This window comes from Haliotis cracherodii, unplaced genomic scaffold (genome assembly GCF_022045235.1).
Source record: "Haliotis cracherodii isolate W230 unplaced genomic scaffold, xgHalCrac1.p SCAF_12, whole genome shotgun sequence".
Taxonomy (NCBI): domain Eukaryota; kingdom Metazoa; phylum Mollusca; class Gastropoda; order Lepetellida; family Haliotidae; genus Haliotis; species Haliotis cracherodii.
Genome location: NW_027266267.1, coordinates 27776037 through 27800719, shown reverse-complemented (window position 1 = coordinate 27800719; position 24683 = coordinate 27776037). Strand labels below are relative to the sequence as shown.

Here is a 24683-nt window from a genome sequence, read left to right as displayed (position 1 = left end):
ACTGATGCCGATTTATAGTGCTAGCTCACTGAGATACCATGTCGCAGTTTAACATGAATACCCCACTCAGACACAGTATACTGACTCCGAGCCGACCAGTCCTTGTTTTAGCCCCTTAATGCCAAGCGCCAGACAGGGTAACAACAAGTACAATCTTTTAACGTCTTTTTGTATGACGCGGCCCGGGATTGAACACTGGACCTTCCGCTCTCCGGGCGGACGCTCTACCACTAGACCACGGAGGCGGTCGACGAACCTAGAAACATAATATGGGCAAACAAGGATTCAAGTCCACCATTGTGAAGAAATTGACTACAAATTGACTACAAGACCTTTCCCTTCCTGTATCATATTAGTATAAGATACATATAGCCGTGAAGATCCAGGGTAGAATAGGTCTTCAGCAACCCATGCTTGTCGTTAAAGGCGACTAGAGGTGACTATGCTTGTTGTAAGAGGCGACTAATAGGATCCGGTGGTCAGGCTCGCTGATTTGGTGGATGTGTGTCATCGACCCCAATTGCTCGGATCGATGCTCATGATGTCAATCACTAGTTGGTTATGACTTGATTATTTACAGACTGCCATCATATAGCTGGAATATTGCTAAATGCAGTGTTAAACAACAAACAAACAAACAAAATAAACATATAGCTGTTACTAAAATGAGCCTAGAGTTACAGAGTTTTTAAAAATTCTTTGAGGGGCAATTAGAAGTTGGAGTACAAAGTAAGGATAGTATATATATATGGATGGACAACGATTGTAATAAAGAAGTAGTTCAACCATAAAAAAAACAGTCAAGGTGGAAAAAAAAAGAAGAATCTTGGTTCATAATTGGATTTTTCTTACCATCTATAGTAACATTGATATCAAGGCTGTCATTATATGAGATGCCGTCTATATCGTTGACTGCTGCACATCTGTAGGTTCCCTGGTCGCGAGGCTTGAAGTGGTTGATGTTGTAGAAGGAGTTGCTGGAGAGGCGGACAAAGCCGGTGATGTTGTCACGGGGGGCGAAGGACCAGGAGTAGTGGGGGGACGGGTAGCCTTTGGCCAGGCAGTGCAGCTCCACGGCCGCTCCCAGCTTGTACACGCTGGTTGTCACATGGGGCAGCGACCATACCTGCGACACCTTCACCGGCACTGCAAATAAAAATCGAATCACAGCCTTAGAAATGTGAATTTCAATGACTAATTGAGAGGACGAATGGAAACTGATTTCATGAATAATATTTGGAAAAGCACTAGAAGGGTAAATTAAAGAGAGAATGTTTTACCAGGTGGTCAACTAGTGTTGAGCAGAACTGGCTTTCAAAGTATCCCACCAGCTTACTACATGCAGGTACATGCAGCCTCAGAAATTCATTTGCTTACAATTAGTCCAAAACCTTATTTTACTTGTTCTCAGAGTTTGTAGCTAGTCCTTCTTAAACAAGACAGAAATATTTAGTATTTTTACATTTCCGCGAGGATGCTCTTCCACTAGACCAAGCAGTCAGTCACATGAATTTTGAAGGGTGGAAGAGGTGTGATAGTGAATGTCCCCAGTGAGTTGATTCAAGTAGCAAGTCATGGCTAATTGGGTTTATATCCGACTTAATGTCAGTCTGCTGCCAGTTTCCTCTCTAAGTCTTGACCTTTTACTTTAAGCGAGACTGAGGCAGGACATGTTTGCCCTTTTGGGGAACATCTGGTTTCATCACTGATTTTCAGTGATCCATTCACATATTTTTTGCATCACTATTTTGCCTTTCGTGCCCAATCTGTTCTCACAGATAGTATTCTCTGGCATTGACGTTTTTAACTCTCTGTAACTCGGGTAATCCTCTACTGTAAGATTCAGATACAAACTACATCCGCAGCAGCTGCTGGACAAATCAGTGTCAGAATGACCTCTATTCTATTCAATGGGACTGCCAATTTGCCTAAGCGAAGGCCTTCCTTGAAGTACTTGTGTCATGGTAGCTGTATTTATCCTTTGATTTCGGCTGTACAATAACTGCCTGACACCTACAGCGGTGGATTCCTTTTGTGAACAGCATGTCCTATTTACATTTATAGCACACCACAGATTGAATGACAAGATGTGAACATAAACTTCGAAACACCACACTGGCTTTATGGCATGCCAAACCAGTCAAGGCGGTGAAGTATAAGTTGCGGCCTTAAAATGTACTGCCAGCTCATACAAACGCATTCCAAAGTTTTAAACTATACTGAACAACAAAAGTTCCTGTGACATTGAATAAGATTTAATGCAAAGTTATGTTTTTTACCTTATCCGAAACAATTTCGGATTGCAACAGATAAAAGACTCTTGTAAGTGTTCAAATGGTTTAATTTGCCATGCTGACTTCAGAAAATGCGCGATTTCATAAAATAAAACATGAACATGCCAAAATGTCAATTTACAAATCAATAGCGTGTGTGTCCACCTCTGGCTGCGATGCAAGCAACACATCTTCGTCTCATGGAATGGACCAGGCGTCGCACAAAGTCCAGTGGGATATCTGTCCATATCTGCTGGAGCATATTTCGAAGTTCCTGGAGTGTCTGTGGAACACGTGTTTGACGTCGCAGGCGCCGATCCAAATCATCCCACATGTGTTCGATTGGTGAGAGATCAGGGGAGCGAGCCGGCCAGGGGACGACATTCACGTAGTTTTGTTGAAGAGAATCCTGAACAAGTCGAGTAATATGAGGCCGGGCGTTGTCATGTTGAAAGGTAATGTCTGGGCCATGACGACGCAAAAACGGTAGAACAACAGGGCCGATGATCTGGTCGCGGTTGCGCTGTCCATTGGGATTTCCCTCTACCACTATCAAACGTGTCCTCTGTCTTGCTGTAATCCCACCCCATACCATAACGCTGCCGCCCCCGAACGATCTTCTTCCATGACCAAATGATTGACATAACGTTCACCTCGACATCGGTACACTCGAATCTGTCCATCGCTGTGGCTGTGGTGAAAACGAGACTTGTCAGTAAATAGAACTTGTCCCCACTGCATAGCCGTCCAATGTAGACGCTGTCTGCACCACTGTAGATGTGCTTGTCGGTGGTTTCATGTTAAAATGGGACGTCTGGCGGGTCTTCTGGCGACAATCCCTGCACATCTGAGGCGATGACATACGGTTTGTGAATATATTCGTTGAAAGCCAGGGATGCTTCTTGCAGTCACTGTTGCTGACTGGAATCAATTTCATAGGTGTGTTGTTTGAATCCAGTTGTCTTGTCGATTATTGGTTACGCGTGGCCTGCCACTCCGAGGATGGTCTCTTGACTGCATTCGCCTGTTGCCAACGCTGCCATAAACACCAAATGGTGTTTCTGTGGACGTTAAATTGTCTTGCAACATCACGTTGACTCTATCCTGCTTCAAGCATACCAATGGCTCCCAGACGCTCATTTTCGGACAGGCGTGGCATTTCGTAATGTTGTAATTTTGTTGTTTTTTTGAGCGGTTGTTGTCAGCATGATGCTAAACAATGCATAATGAATCGCACATGTTTTTATACCCATTCTTGGTCAGTGAAATGCATGGGGCTTGCATAAAAGTCAACTTTTGCATTGAATGCATGCTTTTCTGTAGCAGTTGCTTTTTGGGACTTCATTCCATACATGTACTACAATATTGAAAACCAAACTTTACTTGTTAGAAAAATACACTAAAATATTGGTGTCACAGGAACCTTTGTTGTTGAGTATATTTAATTAACATTTCTACAAGTACCGGATCAAAAACAGACATCATGTCTTGAAGCAGCCCTGGGTATACTGTTTGGATCATGGACCTTGTACTTGAAGCAGCCCTAAGTATACTCTATTTGGATCATGGACCTTGTACTTGAAGAAGCCCTAAGTATAGTCTATTTGGATCATGGACCTTGTACTTGAAGCAGCCCTAAGTATACTCTATTTGGATCATGGACCTTGTACTTGAAGCAGCCCTGGGTATACTCTATTTGGATCATGGACTTTGTACTTGAAGAAGCCCTGAGTATACTCTACTTGGATCATGCCCCTTGTACTTGAAGAGGCCTTGAGTATACTCTATTTGGATCATGCCCCTTGTACTTGAAGAGGCCTTGAGTATACTCTATTTGGATCATGGACCTTGTACTTGAAGCAGCCCTGGGTATACTCTACTTGGACCATGCACCTGGTACTTAAAGAAGTCTTGAGTATACTCTATTTGGATCATGTACCTTGTACTTGAAGCAGCCCTGGGTATACTCTATTTGGATCATGGACCTAGTACTTGAAGCAGCCCTTGGTATACTCTATGTGGATCATGGACCTTGTAGTTGTGCTTGAAGCAGCCCTGGGTATACTCTATTTGGATCATGGACCTTGTAGTTGTGCTTGAAGCAGCCCTGGGTATACTCTACTTGGATCATGCACCTTGTACTTGAAGAAGCCTTGAGTATACTCTATTTGGATCATGCACCTTGTACTTGAAGAAGCCTTGAGAATACTCTATTTGGATCATGGACCTTGTACTTGAAGCAGACCTTGGTATACTTTACTTGGATCATGCACCTTGTACTTGAAGAAGCCTTGAGTATACTCTATTTGGATCACAGACCTTGTATTTGAAGCAGACCTTGGGATAATCTATTTGGATCATGGACCTTGTACTTGGAAGCAGCCCTTGGTATACTCTATTTGGATCATGGACCTTGTACTTGAAGCAGCCCTGAGTATACTCTATTTGGGTCATGGACCTTGTACTTGAAGCAGCCCTGAGTATACTCTATTTGGATCATGGACCTTGTACTTGAAGCAGCCCTGAGTATACTCTATTTGGATCATGGACCTTGTACTTGAAGCAGCCCTAAGTATACTCTATTTGGATCATGGACCTTGTACTTGAAGCAGCCCTGAGTATACTCTATTTGGATCATGGACCTTGTACCTGAAGCAGCCCTGGGTATACTCTATTTGGATCATGGACCTTGTGCTTGGAAGCAGCCCTGAGTATACTCTATTTGGATCCCAGATCTTGTACTTGAAGCAGCCCTGGGTATACTCTATTTGGATCATGGACCTTGTACTTGAAGCAGCCCTGGGTATACTCTATTTGGATCATGGACCTAGTACTTGAAGCAGCCCTGAGTATACTCTATTTGGATCATGCACCTTGTATTTGAAGCAGACCTTTGGATACTCTATTTGGATCATGGACCTTGTACTTGGAAGCAGCCCTGAGTATACTCTATTTGGATCATGGACCTTGTACTTGAAGCAGCCCTGGGTATACTCTATTTGGATCATGCACCTTGTACTTGAAGCAGCCCTGGGTATATTCTATTTGGATCATGGACCTTGTATTTGAAGCAGCCTTGAGTATACTCTATTTGGATCACGGACCTTGTACTTGGAAGCAGCCCTGAGTATACTCTATTTGGATCATGGACTTTGAAGCAGCCCTGAGTATATTCTTCTTTCCAAAGTAGCTGGTAACCATTATCGACAGAATCCTTGAAGAGACGGTAGCAAGCCTGAGAGTGATTCCTTGTAATTTGGTAGAGCCAGACAATGACTTCCGTATCCATCCTAATGTGCATGATGTAACCTACTCCTAGCAGACTGGGGTCATCTCAAACAGAGTCAGAGCCAGCAGGGTTCAGAGGGCTCATTGGATGGGAGGGACATCACAATCAGAGTTATACCTTCAAGTTCATTAGAAAACAAGGACATACTGGGGCACTTCAAAATTAATCCAAATGCTTCAGAATGTAAATTTGGTTCAAAGCAGCTTAGAGAGTATTTCCTGATATGGATTGTTAAGCTGATAGGATTACATAGTCAATATGTGGACGACAACTAAGGCCATGCCTTCAATATTTGAGGAGACTGTATATTAGCCATGCCATGCCTTTGTTCTGACAAAGACTAAAGACTGGACTATGTGTCATCATGTGTCAAAAGATTTTCAGTTTACACTTTTCCTATCTTCCCATTTGGAACACTTAATGATGTTTTTACAAATGACTGTTTTCAGCAAACAGGAACTAGCATTTTCTATTACAGATGCATGCAAATAGCCCAGTGGTTAAAGAATTCGCTCATCATGCTGAAGAGCCATGTGTGATTCCCCCAAATGGGTACATTTTGTGTTTGAGTACATTTGTGGTGTTTTCCTTGCCGTGATATGGCTGGAATATTGCTAAAAGTGGCATGAAACGTCACTCACTGACATTCTCCTGTCAACATTTGGTTTGAAACCACACATTCTTGATTTGGAGAGAAAATAAAGAAAACATATTTCAACAAACATCCACAGAAAAATCCTTGATTAAAATTAACAAACATGTGGAGACAGTTGCCAGAAACTCCTAAAAATATCACATTTGGAAAGATTGTAAAAATAAAATAACAAACATTTAGAGAGGTCATAAAAAGTGGACAGAACTTTGACAGCCCAGAAAAACAATTTTTGGGTGGTCTTCACATTTTGTACACATTGTCCACTCCACAGGGAGGGTCGCAACAACATGACAAGAACTTACAGAGATCATGTGTTCGGTCAAGTCATGTTGCTGGTCGTCACCATCACGATGGAGGCTCTCATATGGTCCACTCCTCATCAATTTTAAAACTAATGCTTACAATTATTGTGGCAAATCAGGTGAAGTTCAGCAATGTCGGTAACAGAAAGTCGGGGCGGGTGATCTTGTTTCGCAGTTTGGCTCCTGACAGTTTCTAGGGCTTCGGTTCTGCCCCACACTGAAGCAAATGTGGCATCTCCTTAGACAAGTGACTTTTATCTGAAATGTGCCTCTGTTCACCCAGCAGTGAATGGGTACCGGGTGGGATGAGATGGTAATGTGGCTTTAAACCTTCTAATGCCCAACTGCAGCTGGTGTTGTAAATGCCCCAGGGAGTTGAGAAAAAAAATGCACACTGATCCAGTGACCAGGGTAAAAAACAGTGTCTGCGTTTTGAGCTTGCTTCAATGAATGGACTAGGTGCATTAGAAATATCCATTTATTATTGTTGTTATTGACTCACCGTATATCTTCATGGCTGGCAGGGCTTGACATACAACATTCAGCAAGTTCTGGGGGTAGGCGACGTGGCAGTTGTAGATGTGGCCATTCATGTCGCTGTTTGCCACCATCCGGAGACTGGCTCGCATGCTAGTGGCATTCTGCAACGTCTTCGTTGAGTTTAAATCTTGGTCGCCATGTTTCCAGTAGAGGAGAGGAGCCTTGGCTCCGGCGAAGGTCACAGAGCAGTCCAGGGTGATGTTCTGCTTGTATTGGGTTTCGGGGTTTTCATTTCGACATGATGGCATCTCTGGAACATAGGAAATATGTTACATGGTAACACTATACGATACTGACCATTAAATATTTGGTGGGGCCCAGGATATTATGTTTCAGTCCCTACTTCACTTTTCGAAAAGTGAGTAAGTTCGATTTTATGATGCTTTTAGCAATATTCCAGCAATACCATGGTAGGGGCCACCAGTAATTGGCTTCCCACATTTTACCCATGTGGGGTCTTCGGTGTGAAGACAAATGCTTTAACCACAAGGCTACCCCACCCCTTCTCTAAAAGAATAGAACAAATTTCCAAAACATGTTATTCAGGAGAGCCAGTGACCCATTTCTGTTTTCACATATCTCCAGTCTTGTGCAATTCAGAAATACCCCCACTTTTGGATCATTGCCATTGGATACTTATAAAAAAATACATTGTCCCAAGGCAAAGCCCCGAATACCAAATGGTCAGTCCCTTTGTCAGTAGTCTGCCCAGAGAGTGGAGGTCTGATAAGTGGTTCAATTCCCTGCTGACCTCATTGTCAGTTCTTGAGTATTTGCTTCATCTTAATAGCTGAGGACATTGGCGAGATGACACTTTACAAGCAAGACATGAAGAGGCTAGGCTTAGGTCTCTGAGACAATCTGATTTCTTTTCACAAGTTTTCAATGTATGCCAAATATTTATGCTGGAAAGCTGACAGAATGAGTTGGATTTATTGCTGCTGTTTTTCAGTCTGTCTTGGTGTGTAAACGTTGTATGTGTAGGAAGGCCTACAGTAGGAAAGTGATACATTCTAAAGATGAAAATCTGGGATTTGCCTGGGGCAACGGATCCTGGTTCAACCTCGGAACAACACTCTGTACAGCAAAAAACTACACCTTAGGTCAAAGGGTTCAATTCCCAATATGCATGGGTACAATGTACATTCACTTACTCACTCACTCACTCACCCAACCATCCATCCACACAGCCACACACACATACACACATACGTACACACACACACACACACACACACACTCACACACACTCGATCCCCACCCACTCACTCACTAAACCAACCATTCACTCACTCACTCCACAAAAAGCTGACATCCATGAAACATACCTCCTAACAAACAAGATGTAAAAACCTCAGTGCTCTTTTCACAAATAGCTTGTGCAATGAATAGTAAAAAGCACCAATTATCATAAATAGCAGATAACAAGAACCGGACGATGAACTTTAACTTTCTTTGATGTTGGCGGATCCTAATGAACATGCACTCTATCTCCCACATCAACAGAATCGATTTCCCATCAACTGTGCAACACTGAGGTACGCCAACAGACAAGAAATGCATCTTCCATACACTCTTCGGACGGTCCACTGAAGGTACAGTGTAACAGTAACTGAGGAATAATTCCTATTCCATTTGTTCTGTGAAGTGCTCATCTACCTCCCGCCTCCAGTGATGTCTCCATCTGCCTCAGTAGTTCCCTCCCGCTGGTCTTCCCTTTAGAGACACCATAGCTGGGACCATCCGTGCAAAGTAGCAGAACAAGTTAACAAAAGACAGAAGGACAGACAGACAGATGGACAGAGATATATTGGCAGAAAGAAAGACAGATGGACAGAGATATATTGGCAGAAAGAAAGACAGATGAACAGACAGATAGATTGGCAGCAAGAAATACAGATGGACAGACAGACAGAAGGACAGACAGACAAACAGATAGATAGGTTGGCAGAAAGAAAGACAGATGACAGACAGACAGACAAACAGATAGATAGATTGGCAGAAAGAAAGACAAATGGACGGACAGACAAACAGATAGATAGATTGGCAGAAAGAAAGACAGATGGACAGACAAACAGATAGACAGATTGGCAGAAAGAAAGACAATTGACAGACAGACAGACAAACAGATGGATAGATTGGCAGAAAGAAAGACAATTGACAGACAGACAAACAGATAGATAGATTGGCAGAAAGAAAGACAGATGGACAGACAGACAAACAGATGGATAGATTGGCAGAAAGAAAGACAGATGGACAGACAGACAAACAGATAGATTGGCAGAAAGAAAGACAGATGGACAGACAGACAGATAGATAGATTGGCAGAAAGAAAGACAAATGGACAGACAGACAAACAGATAGATAGATTGGCAGAAAGAAAGACAGATGGACAGACAGACAAACAGATAGATAGATTGGCAGAAAGAAAGACAGATGGACAGACAGACAGACAAACAGATAGATAGATTGGCAGAAAGAAAGACAGATGAACAGACAGACAAACAGATGGATAGATTGGCAGAAAGAAAGACAGATGGACAGACAGACAAACAGATAGATTGGCAGAAAGAAAGACAGATGGACAGACAGACAAACAGATAGATAGATTGGCAGAAAGAAAGACAGATGGACAGACAGACAGACAGACAAACAGATAGATAGATTGGCAGAAAGAAAGACAGATGGACAGACAGACAGACAGACAGACAAACAGATAGATAGATTGGCAGAAAGAGAGACAGATGAACAGACAGACAAACAGATGGATAGATTGGCAGAAAGAAAGACAGATGGACAGACAGACAAACAGATAGATAGATTGGCAGAAAGAAAGACAGATGGACAGACAGACAGATCGACAGACAGATTGGCAGAAATCTATGATCAATGGCCAGAAAAGGTCAAGGTACCCTTATTAAAGTGATTCCAAAGTTCCAGCAGTAACAAACTGTGGTAAAATCTGCACCATTTCCAGGCTCATGAACGGTTGCCCCGATCACATGGCAACTGTCCTTTACTAACTCTGGGAACATGCCAACATTTCACTAAAAACTCAAAATGACAACTCTGTATTAATCATGTTAGTAATTACACTTCATCTGGGACAAAAAGACTTTCTCATTTGTCATTTGTCTAAATCTTCCTGTTAAGCATTTCATCTTTCAGAAAATAACAACAGACTTTAACGTACCTTCTCCAGTTACATGCTCAACCATCCATCATGTACTACCTTAAAACACAACATATTCCAAGAGGTGCAACCAAAAGCCGAGTTCTGTCACAGATCTCTCAGTGTATTTTAGTTACTTCAAGACAAATCTAACAAGCATGAAATGCAATAGCTCCTGAGAACTATGTTCACTGGGCCTTTTTGTGAAGAAATATACTACGTTTTTCAAGATCTGCTCTGGAAACGAGGACTACTGCCATTTTCAGTCTAAATCAAAGTCGTTGCCATGGAAACTCAAAAAATAACTTTTTTAAAAATCTCAAACTATCAAAAGGCACCAGTTCACCACTAGACCTATCTATGTGCCAAGTATGACGAAGAAATATGGTACGGTTTTCAAGATCTGCTCCGGAAACGAGGACAACTGCCATTTTCAGTCTAAATCAAAGTCTTTGCCATGGAAACTCGAAAAATATCTTTTTTAAAAAGCCAAAACTATCCAAAGGCACCAGTTCACCACTAGACCAATCAATGTGCAAAATATGGTGAAGAAAAATGGTACGGTTTCCAAGATCTGCTCCGGAAACGAGGACAACTGCCATTTTCAGTCTAAATCAAAGTCGTTGCCATGGAAACTCGAAAAATAACTTTTTTAAAAATCCCAAACTATCAAAAGGCACCAGTTCACCACTAGACCTATCTATGTGCCAAGTATGACGAAGAAATATGGTAGGGTTTTCAAGATCTGCTCCGGAAACGAGGACTACTGCCATTTTCAGTCTAAATCAAAGTCGTTGCCATGGAAACTCGAAAAATAACTTTTTTTAAAAATCCCAAACTATCAAAAGGCACCAGTTCACCACTAGATCTATCTATTTGCCAAGGTTGGTGAAGAAATATGGTACGTTGTTCAAGATCTGCTCCGGAAATGAGGACTACTGCCATTTTCAGTCTAAATCAAAGTCGTTGCCATGGAAACTCAAAAAATAATTTTTGTTTAAGTCCCAAACTATCAAAAGGCACCAGTTCACCACTAGACCTATCTATGTGCCAAGTATGACGAAGAAATATGGTAAGGTTTTCAAGATCTGCTCCGGAAACGAGGACTACTGCCATTTTTTAAAAATCCCAAACTATCAAAAGGAACCAGTTCACCACTAGATCTATCTATTTGCCAAGGTTGGTGAAGAAATATGGTACGTTGTTCAAGATCTGCTCCGAAAATGAGGACTACTGCCATTTTCAGTCTAAATCAAAGTCGTTGCCATGGAAACTCGAAAAATAATTTTTTTTTAAATCCCAAACTATCAAAAGGCACCAGTTCACCACTAGATCTATCTATGTGCCAAGTTTGGTGAAGAAATATGGTAGGGTTTTCAAGATCTGCTCTGGAAACGAAGTGTGACGGACGGACGGCACCCATTCCTATATCTCCCTTCCACTTCGTGGCGGGGGATAATAATGTGACAAAAACTAGCAACTGGTTCTCAGGATCTTGTTACTGTCTGTGGCCAGCACATGATTAATTGACTGTCATACCCAAAACAGGCAGCTCTACCAACAGGGTCCAGGCCTGCAAGGAGTTACCTGGACAGCCTTTGAAATTCATGCTAGTCAGCAAACCAGAGACAACTAAATTGTGCTGAGGAGAAGTAAGAATCCTCATTGACTAGTAGAATTTGAGGGCCATAATTCTGAACCATTTCTTATTACAACAAATTAGAATTGCATAAACAATATGTGTAACAAAGTAAACATGTTTGTCTTGTTCAAGCAGGACAAGCTCCCAACTCTGTGGACTAGAAAAAATGGGAATTTTAAATATAAATTGCAGAAAATCAACCACTAGATCCTTGAGAATTAGAATAGAAATGTCAAAATTTAACAAGCAATCTATAATTGTCATAAACGTAATGACAACAGGACTCAAAGTGTACATCATTGGTGTCCGTATTAAATATGAATGTGTTAAGTATTCAGTATCTTGTGTCCAGTAAAACCCTGGCATGACGGCGTGTCCCTCTTGAAACACTAGGCTACCCAACAACTGGGGATCAAACATACACGAAGGTCCTGCGTGAAATGGGGTTCAAGATTATAACACTTATAGCGACATGCATGCATGTGTATCTGTGTGGCTGCTTGTACTTGTCTGCACTTATGCTGGTTTTATAGTTCCAGCCCACTGAGATACCATGCTGCAGTTTAACCTCACTCAGACATGGTATACTTCGAGCCGATCAGCCCTTGTGTCATGCCCTTAAGACAGTATGCCAGGCAGGGTAATAACATCTAACATCTTGGTCTGGCATGGCCGGGGACTGAACCACCAATCTTCTGTTCTCCGGGCAGACGCTCTATGCACTAGACCAGGAGGCGGTCTAGCAGTGATGGGAGTAGCGTTCTATGAAGCATACAATCAATGCATCACACATCACACATCTAATACAACAGAAAGGAGTTGATTCATGTCTCCACAGTTTGAGTCCAGTAAAATCCTGTCAGTCCCTCTTGAATCACTAGGCTACCCCTCAACTGGGTATTAATCATACAGGAAGGATATTGGCACTCCACCACTAGGTGAGTATTCTCCCTCTTCTGATGACTCTAACGACCTCTGATCCAATTTTAAACCAAGACAACTTGAAACACATCTAAAAAATACAAATGCCCTGAAGCACATTTATCTGTCTGCAATTTAAGCCTCAATCCACGCACTCAGTCAGCATTTTCAGTAATTAAGTGGCGATGGGGTCATTAGTGATGGGCTTCTTTGCAACTGTGTCTCATAGGTCTTACGAAAATGTGACATTGTCCTCGTAAATCAGTGCTGTCTACTTCTTTCTCCATGAAACCATCTCTTCCGTTTCAATCGGAGTCCCAAGAGATGACTCCTGAGGGGCATTCTAACTCTTGCACTGTTTGGAATTTCTTTTAAAACAACAATTTGTCCTCAAGTTTATTCCAAAAGAATGAAATTTTTCGTTGGACAAGCCAGAAAAAAGGTGTTGTGAAGGCTCCTTGCCAAAATAGATTTCTATCATCCTAATGACAGGGGCGACTCATGGGGGCAACTGTCGGGGGCATCTGTGGGGGGCAACTGTTGGGGAGGACTCTTGGGGCATCTGTTGGGGGCAACTTTTGGGGGCATCTGTTGGGGGCAACTGTTGGGGGCATCTGTTAGGGGTAACTGTTGGGGGCATCTGTTGGGGGCATATGTTTGGGAAAACTGTTGGGGGCATCTGTTGGGGACGACTGTTAGGGGCATCTGTTGGGGGCAACTGTTGGGGGCATATATTGAGTGCTTATTTAGGGAGCATCTGTTGGGGTGATCTCACTGGTAGCCATCAAGAAGAGATTTCAGATCAATGATCACAGATATTGTTAGTCAGACACAGATTTGAAACTGTAGACATAAATAATAAGTTGCTTATTTCAATAACAGGTTGCACTGATGCATGTCTTAAATCAAGCCCTGCTATCTACCTATTTAAAACAACTATTTGAGCTTTCAGTGCACTATCATCTGTGGATTAAAACCCAGGTCTTCAGTGGGACAAGAGAATGCTTTAACCTTTGCATCAGTGATCACAGAAGTCAGATCCCGCTCTGAATTGCAGGAAAACTGGTGACTCTCAAAACTGAAGCAAATGGGTATGGTTATACACTGCATTAAACAATATTTGAGCCATATTGTGGTGGGGCCCACGAAAAATGGCCTTGTGTGTGATACTGCTTCAACAAATAAGCCTTTCGTCTTGAGGTCCTGGTGAGAAGCAGAAATGATTGACCCTTGATACTTCGCACAAGTCAAATTTTTGTCTTGGACACCAGACAAGGTCAATTATCCTTGAGGATAAAAAATCGTTACCATGGTTACTCACCAATTAGATATAACTGAGCTGTCTTGATGGCAGGACTTGTCACATTGGACCAGCATCCGTAGGTGCCAGCATCATCTAGGGTCAGGTCAGAGATCTGGAGATGGACCGGCATGGTGTTGTGGTACTTCTCCGGGTGAGACGTGAGGTTGGTGTAACTCTTGTTGTAGTGGTGCGTCCATTTCACAATGACCCGGGACGTGGTACTCCCCAGCGGGGTGAACGTCCAGTTGACGATGTACGGCTTGTCGTACTGAAGATTGCTGGAGCCACCATCTCCAGGCTCCTTCACTACGTTGCAGTACATGACAACAGACTTACTCACTGTCTGTGCTGTGTCCGCTGGGCCATGAAGTGTCACATTTTCACCTTGACCTGAAAACATCAAAAGAAATTGAGTATACAATGTAAGGCAGAAACACTTGTGTATTTAATGTCAAGTAAAAAATATTACAGGATCTTTTATCACATGAATATAAAGGTTTCTCGGGGGCATAAAGACATGGGGTCATTTTAAGATAGACATGCAAATACATAAGGTGAGGTAGGTACCACTCTCAGTGTTTACAAACACATAGGGCATTGCCCTTGTCTATCAGCTTGCCAAATACGACAGATACAATGTTTATTTTACTTATCCAAAATACACTCTACTGAGCATGACATTTTGACTTTGACCTTGACCAAAAAACTTTGGGTTCAATTGAGTTTACAATGTTTCCAATCTAGGCAGAAACTATTCCCTGATGTGACAATATGGTAGGACCACTGAGAATGACATTTTGACCTTAACATTGACCTGGAAATGGAGGGTTAAATTGTGTATTCAGGTAGAAACATAGCAGCAATGAAGTGTGTCATTTGTACCTTAATCTGGTCCTTGATCAACATTTAGAGTGAGTGAGTGAGTTTGGTTTTATGCCACTTTTAGCAATATTCCAGCAATATCACGGCCGGGGACACCAGAAATGGGCTTCACACATTGTACCCATGTCAGGAATCAATCCCAGGTCTTCGGCATGATGAACGAATGCTTTAACCACTAGGCTACCCGACCGCCCCTCAACATTTAGAGGATAACCAATGTGCTATGAGGAATTGATTAACTGCCCGAGTGAGTAAATGGTATTAGTTTGAAGCCTCCAGTGCACAGACTGATTTGACTGAAGCTTCATCTTCACAGAGACATAAAAGTCAGATGGAACTAATGCGAAATAACAAAATAACATCAATAAATAAATCGCTAAAAACAAAAAACAACATATGGCAGCAAGAAGCTAAATATTTGAAACAGCATAAAACTCAATGAATGTTGACTTGCTATGTGCAAAAGCTCATGCTATTAAAGCAATAAAATCTTGTAAAACATCAAAACTATCCAAAACCCAATACAAACTCCAGTCAAGTGACTGCCAAAAACCCAATACAAACTCCAGTCAAGTGACTGCCAAAAACCCAATACAAACTCCAGTCAAGCCACTGCCAAAAACCTACACCTGCTCTAATCAGCAACATTAGATTATGCTGTTTTCTCTATGTTTTTCTCTACTTTATTAGGCTATCACCAATTTCAGGATCCATTCCTTGCTGACCTGCCATCAATAACACATATTTGGAACCCATAAAACAAAAATCTTAGGAAATCAATGCTAAAGTGTTTAGGATGTGCTCAGCACACTGAGCCACTAACATGCGTAGTTTCACTGTCAATTATCTCGCTTGGAGAGGGAACCTGTTTTCTATTTAACTAAAACATTTACTGAGGTGTTAGCGAGAGAGCTGTTGAATTATCAGCTAGTTCAATGTTGTCACAGTAGGACACGCTTACTGTTGAACATTTTGAGGCATGCTTTAATTGTATATTCTGAAGTGAGGCGAGGTGATGTGAAATGTAGGGTTTCAAGGAGTACTTGAGTACTCGGGCACAGGCCGAGTTTAGTGGGGGTCAAGTCCAAGTCGAGACCAAACTCTAATCTGGTTGACTTTCAATGAGTTAATAGAAACGGGTCTTTATGTAACTTTCTTTTAAATCAAATAAAAGCGTCAATAGCTTTTCTTTTAGTTATTTTTCGAAACGATACACTTATTTACAACCATTTCATATGGATATTTCCTGGTTTAAAAAAGTATTTTATTTCTTGTTTAAAAGGGATATTTTACGAAACTCTTAAACTGTCACAAGCAGTAGACTTATTCATTTTAAATTAGCATGGTAACGTTAATCATTATTAATTCAATATTTTCATAAGATATTTCTAACTGGACATCACTTTATTGAGTATTTACATTCTGTTACTGTATCTCATTCTAATTATCTCTTCAAATGTCGGGAAAATGTCTCCTAGAAGTCAACTATAAATTTACAAGCCTAGTAATCTTTCAATGTTTTGTTTTCATTTAAGAAAAAGGTAAATACTGATTTGTGAATTTCTGATAACATTGAATATGTTACTTTTAACTTACATCATATAAGCAATGACGATGGCGTGTGCTACATTGTGATGTAAACAAATTCTTTTCCCAAGTAGACAATTCTTATTTAAATGAAGCTTCAGCGAATCAGCATACAAATTTCAAAGGTATTTTATTTGATATGCGATCACATTGGTTTTCTTAGTGATCAACGATAACATTGTGACTCTTTCACTTTGTATACTATAGGATAATTGCCAATTTTATTGAATAGATATATAATTGCAGGTACTCGAGCACGAGCTGTGTCATACCCCTCCAAATCTTTTACCAGTTGAATCCCTAGTGAAATGGGGTTTAATCGCGTCCAAGATTATTGCACTTTTATAGAGACGTGAACGCATGTGTGCAAGTGTCTGTTTGTACTAGTCCCGACTAGTGCTGATTTTATAGTGCTGGCCCACTGAGATACCATGCCGCAGTTTAACATGAATACCCCATGCAGATACTGTATACCGACTCCGAGCTGACCAGTCCTTCTTTTAGCCACAAGCCTAGCCTGGCAGGGTATCAACAAGTACCATCTTTTGACGTCTTTTGGTATGATGTTGCCAGGGATTGACATCATCAGTATTTCAGTCAAATTGTGAGTGAGTTAATATTAGTTGTGACATCATCAGTATTTCAGTCAAAGAGTGAGTGAGTTAATATTAGTTGTGACATCATCAGTATTTCAGTCAAATAGTGAGTGAGTTGATATTAGCTGTGACATCATCAGTATTTCAGTCAAAGAGTGAGTGAGTTAATATTAGTTGTGACATCATCAGTATTTCAGACAAAGAGTGAGTGAGTTAATATTAGTTGTGACATCATCAGTATTTCAGTCAAAGAGTGAGTGAGTTAATATTAGCTGTGACATCATCAGTATTTCAGTCAAATAGTGAGTGAGTTGAGAGTGGGCGGGTGAGTTTTGAACAGTTCATGCACACACATAAGTGCAACTATCATCATCATCATCATCATCATCCATAAAGGCCTATGGAAACAAATGAGTACTTAAATCAACTCCTGTCTCTTGTATTAGACATCTTGGTGACTTACCATATTTGCCACATTAATTTAGCACTCAGTTTTCAAAAGGCATGCTCAATTACCACTCTGGGCAATTTGAAGGCCTTCAGCATTGTTCAGTGTCAGTGACAAGGTCGATGCGGCCATTACACACAAGTGTCTAAATCCCTAGTGATTTAGTAAGTAGAAGTGTTTCCAAACTCTGGCCTCAACGCTGACAATGAGATCAGCAATGTCTCAGAGCAGATGCATGCTGTCACCGGCTGGTGAGAGAGTAAACTTCATTAGCATGTTTACTGCCACTTTCAGCAGTATTTCAGTAATTTCACGGCATGTCAGCTTGACGAAGGATGAGCGCCTGAATTGATGCAGGTCTAAGATGTTTACGGGTTTGGTGAAACCCAAGGGATTGAATATGGTGCTGATGAACGAAAGATAATAATTAGGGTGATTATGAGATTCCAGCTGACATCCACCACATACTGACATCTTTGATCACAGGGCCTGCCACATGCTGTGTCCATCACTGTCTGTGTTACAACCATCACTGTCTGTTTACAACCATCACTGTCTTTGTGTATTCAAACCACCACTGTCTGTGTTACAACCATCACTGTGTGTTACAACCACCACTGTCTGTGTGTTACAACCATCACTGTGTGTTACAACCATCACTGTGTGTAACAACCATCACTGTGTGTTACAACCATCACTGTGTGTTACAACCATCACTGTGTGTTACAACCACCACTGTCTGTGTGTTACAACCACCACTGTGTGTTACAACCATCACTGTGTGTTACAACCATCACTGTGTGTTACAACCATCACTGTGTGTTACAACCATCACTGTCTGTGTTACAACCATCACTGTGTGTTACAACAATCACTGTGTGTTACAACCATCACTGTGTGTTACAACCATCACTGTTTGTGTTACAACCACCACTGTGTGTTACAACCACCACTGTGTGTTACAACCACCACTGTGTGTTACAACCATCACTGTGTGTTACAACCATCACTGTGTGTTACAACCATCACTGTTTGTTACAACCGTCACTGTGTGTTACAACCATCACTGTGTGTTACAACCATCACTGTGTGTTACAACCATCACTGTTTGTTACAACCGTCACTGTGTGTTACAACCATCACTGTGTGTTACAACCATCACTGTGTGTTACAACCATCACTGTGTGTTACAACCATCACTGTGTGTTACAACCATCACTGTGTGTTACAACCATCACTGTCTGTGTTACAACCACCACTGTCTGTGTTACAACCATCACTGTCTGTGTTACAACCGTCACTGTGTGTTACAACCGTCACTGTCTGTGTTACAACCATCACTGTGTGTTACAACCGTCACTGTGTGTTACAACCATCACTGTGTGTTACAACCATCACTGTGTGTTACAACCATCACTGTCTGTTACAACCATCACTGTGTGTTACAACCACCACTGTGTGTTACAACCATCACTGTGTGTTACAACCATCACTGTGTGTTACAACCATCACTGTCTGTTACAACCACCACTGTCTGTTACAACCATCACTGTGTGTTACAACCATCACTGTCTGTTACAACCACCACTGTCTGTTACAACCATCACTGTCTGTGTTACAACCATCACTGTGTGTTACAACCACCACTGTGTGTTACAACCACCACTGTCTGTGTTACAACCACCACTGTCTGTGTTACAACCACCACTGTCTGTGTTACAACCACCACTGTCTGTGTTACAACCACCACTGTCTGTGTGTTACAACCATCACTGTGTGTTACAACCATCACTGTGTGTTACAACCACCACTGTCTGTGTTACAACCATCACTGTGTGTTACAACCATCACTGTGTGTTACAACCACCACTGTCTGTCTTACAACCATCACTGTGTGTTACAACCACCACTGTCTGTGTTACAACCACCACTGTCTGTGTTACAACCATCACTGTGTGTTACAACCATCACTGTGTGTTACAACCACCACTCTGTGTGTTTCAACCATCACTGTGTGTTACAACCATCACTGTGTGTTACAACCATCACTGTGTGTTACAACCACCACTGTGTGTGTTTCAACCATCACTGTGTGTTACAACCACCACTGTCTGTGTTACAACCATCACTGTGTGTTACAACCATCTCTGTGTGTTACAACCACCACTGTCTGTGTTACAACCATCACTGTGTGTTACAACCACCACTGTCTGTGTTACAACCATCACTGTGTGTTACAACCATCACTGTGTGTTACAACCACCACTGTCTGTGTTACAACCACCACTGTCTGTGTTACAACCACCACTGTCTGTGTTTCAACCATCACTGTGTGTTACAACCACCACTGTCTGTGTTACAACCACCACTGTGTGTTACAACCATCACTGTGTGTTACAACCACCACTGTCTGTGTTACAACCATCACTGTGTGTTACAACCACCACTGTGTGTTACAACCACCACTGTGTGTTACAACCATCACTGTGTGTTACAACCATCACTGTGTGTTACAACCATCACTGTGTGTTACAACCATCACTGTGTGTTACAACCACCACTGTGTGTTACAACCACCACTGTGTGTTACAACCACCACTGTGTGTTACAACCATCACTGTGTGTTACAACCATCACTGTCTGTATGTTACAACCATCACTGTGTGTTACAACCATCACTGTGTGTTACAACCACCACTGTGTGTTACAACCATCACTGTGTGTTACAACCATCACTGTGTGTTACAACCACCACTGTCTGTGTTACAACCATCACTGTGTGTTACAACCACCACTGTGTGTTACAACCATCACTGTCTGTGTGTTACAACCATCACTGTCTGTGTTACAACCATCACTGTGTGTTACAACCATCACTGTGTGTTACAACCACCACCGTGTGTTACAACCATCACTGTCTGTGTTACAACCATCACTGTGTGTGTTTCAACCATCACTGTCTGTTACAACCATCACTGTGTGTTACAACCATCACTGTGTGTTACAACCACCACTGTGTGTTACAACCACCACTGTGTGTTACAACCATCACTGTGTGTTACAACCACCACTGTGTGTTACAACCACCACTGTCTGTGTTACAACCACCACTGTCTGTGTTACAACCATCACTGTGTGTTACAACCATCACTGTGTGTTACAACCATCACTGTGTGTTACAACCATCACTGTGTGTTACAACCATCACTGTGTGTTACAACCATCACGGTTTACAACCACCACTGTGTGTTACAACCATCACTGTGTGTTACAACCATCACTGTGTGTTACAACCATCACTGTGTGTTACAACCACCACTGTCTGTGTTACAACCATCACTGTCTGTGTTACAACCACCACTGTGTGTTACAACCACCACTGTCTGTGTTACAACCATCACTGTGTGTTACAACCACCACTGTCTGTGTTACAACCATCACTGTGTGTTACAACCACCACTGTCTGTGTTACAACCATCACTGTGTGTTACAACCACCACTGTCTGTGTTACAACCATCACTGTGTGTTACAACCATCACTGTGTGTTACAACCACCACTGTGTGTTACAACCATCACTGTGTGTTACAACCACCACTGTCTGTGTTACAACCATCACTGTGTGTTACAACCACCACTGTCTGTGTTACAACCATCACTGTGTGTTACAACCGTCACTGTGTGTTACAACCACCACTGTGTGTTACAACCATCACTGTGTGTTACAACCATCACTGTGTGTTACAACCATCACTGTGTGTTACAACCATCACTGTGTGTTACAACCACCACTGTCTGTGTTACAACCACCACTGTCTGTGTTACAACCATCACTGTGTGTTACAACCACCACTGTGTGTTACAACCGTCACTGTGTGTTACAACCGTCACTGTGTGTTACAACCATCACTGTGTGTTACAACCACCACTGTGTGTGTTACAACCATCACTGTGTGTTACAACCATCACTGTGTGTTACAACCACCACTGTCTGTGTTACAACCATCACTGTGTGTTACAACCATCACTGTGTGTTACAACCATCACTGTGTGTTACAACCACCACTGTGTGTTACAACCATCACTGTCTGTGTTACAACCATCACTGTCTGTTACAACCATCACTGTGTGTTACAACCACCACTGTGTGTTACAACCATCACTGTGTGTTACAACCATCACTGTGTGTTACAACCATCACTGTGTGTTACAACCATCACTGTGTGTTACAACCATCACTGTGTGTTACAACCATCACTGTGTGTTACAACCACCACTGTGTGTTACAACCATCACTGTCTGTGTTACAACCATCACTGTCTGTATGTTACAACCATCACTGTGTGTTACAACCATCACTGTGTGTTACAACCATCACTGTCTGTGTTACAACCACCACTGTGTGTTACAACCACCACTGTGTGTTACAACCATCACTGTGTGTTACAACCATCACTGTGTGTTACAACCATCACTGTGTGTTACAACCACCACTGTCTGTGTTACAACCATCACTGTGTGTTACAACCACCACTGTGTGTTACAACCATCACTGTGTGTTACAACCATCACTGTGTGTTACAACCATCACTGTGTGTTACAACCACCACTGTCTGTGTTACAACCATCACTGTGTGTTACAACCACCACTGTCTGTGTTACAACCATCAATGTATGTGTGTTACAACCATCCCTGTCTGTGTGTATTCAAACCACCACTGTCTGCATGTTAGAACCATCATTGTGTTACAACCATCAAAGTATATACTGTTAAAGGTGGCGTTAAACCCAACTCACTCACTCACTCACTCATTATCATGTTCAGTTGTATAACAACAGCCCTGACTCGAGAATGATTTTTGTGTCCTGCAAGTAAACACATTGCAGGACGGCCCACGCCAGATATATCATGTATATACGACTAGGGGTGAAACAATACGGCAAGGTCACTATATGATACGAATAACGATACGTAGGTCATATGCCATACGCATATTTATGTCAAATCACATGGAAATTTCATGACTATAAATATTTCAGAACAGGTTCCAAAGGAAAAGGGAGCTGTAGACACATTACGAATAGGCTTTTTTCAATAATGAACTTGAAAAGCTAATTTCGATACTGTTACACTCCAGCAATATCCCAGCTTAATGATGGCGGTCTGTTAATAAATGAATCTGGACCAGACAATCCAGTGAGTGACATCATGAGCATCGATATATGAAATTGGGATACGATGACATGCATCAACCAAGTCAGGGAGCCTGATCCCCTGATTCCGTTAATCGCCTCTGACAGCAAACAGCGGTTGCTGAAGATCAATTCTAACCCTCATCTTCACAGAGCTATTTTAAAGAATATCATGATTATCTTGTATCGATAAAGAAAAAAAAGGATCTTATATCGTATCGTCGCATAAAACTCCCGATGCACTATCATTTTTACCCTATGAACGATTCGAAATATTTGTAATCTAAAGAGTACTGAAATGAAAAACACTATAATATGTACAATGCTATCAGTTCAATGGAAAATCACACAATAAACGACATATCAATAGACACCATGACACATCTCAATAGTGCTTCATGCAACATGACTCTCTCCTAGAAGACATTTGTCTCGCATGTTTTACACTACAGAAATCAATACATACTCTCTACTGAATGTATATGAATGGTGACATAGACGTCCCACTTGGGGACAACATGGTTGCCAGAGTTGACGTTTGTACAAGTTACGTACGCAATGTACACAACTATTTGGTGAAAGTAAAGGACAGTGGTGGCCATTGTTGGATTATCAAAGAGGACTTGCAAAGCCGGTGTATGGCATCGTGAATGAGAAGGAAAGGGTAGGGACCATCACAAAGCAGAGAAGGGTGCGGGGGCATTTTACTGGATAGTTTTGATAAAGAGCCATCAGAATTACACTAGAGTTTGTACAAAAACAAAAATAAAAATTCCTCCAATTCTTTCAAAGATTTAAACTGAAATTAAAGGTTTTATTAATATATCCAATACTACACTAGTTCTTGTCTTCATGGCATTGGGGTTCAAATAAAGTAAGCGTGGTTGACAATCGGGCAATGTATATTTGATATGCCTACAGGGTTGAGTGAGTATGGTGAGTAAGATGGGTTTAACAGTAGTTGGGGCTGTATTTCCTTTCTATCACAATGTAGGCATATAGCAACTCAAAGCATGTTCACAAATACACAAATAGAACAGCTGAAAACTAGTGTCTATTATAACGTAATGACAGCAGTTTGAGTCCTGTCTATTGCAGCCTAATGACAAAATTTACCCCATTGTGTAAGATTATCCCGAGGTATAACTTGCCCCTTGGATAAGGTTTACCCCTGGGGGTATATTTGCCCTACAGGGTAAGGTTACCCCATAGTGTATGGTTTACCCCTGGGGGTATATTTGCCCTATAGGGTAAGGTTACCCCATAGTGTATGGTTTACCCCTGGGGGTATATTTGCCCTATAGGGTAAGGTTACCCCATAGTGTATGGTTTACCCCTGGGGGTATATTTGCCCTATAGGGTAAGGTTTCCCCATAGTATATGGTTTACCCCTTTGGGTATATGTGCCCTATAGGGTAAGGTTACCCCATAGTGTATGGTTTACTCCTGGGGGTATATTTGCCCTTCAGGGTAAGGTTACCCCATAGTGTATGGTTTACCCTGGGGGTATATTTGCCCTATAGGGTAAGGTTACCCCATAGTGTATGGTTTACCCCTGGGGGTATATTTGCCCTATAGGGTAAGGTTACCCCATAGTGTATGGCTTGCCCCTGGGGGTATATTTGCCCTGTAGGGTAAGGTTACCCCATAGTGTATGGTTTACTCCTGGGGGTATATTTGCCCTTCAGGGTAAGGTTACCCCATAGTGTATGGTTTACCCTGGGGGTATATTTGCCCTATAGGGTAAGGTTACCCCATAGTGTATGGCTTGCCCCTTGGGGTATATTTGCCCTGTAGGGTAAGGTTACCCCATAGTGTATGGTTTACCCCTTGGGGTATATTTGCCATACAGGGTAAGGTTACCCCATAGTTTACCCCTGG

At 41.9% G+C, this 24683-nt stretch overlaps 1 protein-coding gene across 2 annotated transcripts in view; it reads right to left on the bottom strand.

Moving 5' to 3' along the window:
* The window catches only part of LOC139458320 (fibroblast growth factor receptor 1-like), a 95814-nt gene that overhangs the window by 33576 nt on the left and 37555 nt on the right, over positions 1-24683 (bottom strand). For both annotated transcript variants that reach the window (XM_071239708.1, XM_071239709.1), the window contains exons 2-4: positions 14116-14487; positions 7022-7309; positions 853-1146 (exon numbers count right to left, since the gene is read on the bottom strand). In XM_071239708.1, the coding sequence (XP_071095809.1) occupies positions 853-1146; positions 7022-7309; positions 14116-14487 (954 nt within the window). The remainder of the gene's footprint in view (positions 1-852; positions 1147-7021; positions 7310-14115; positions 14488-24683) is intronic.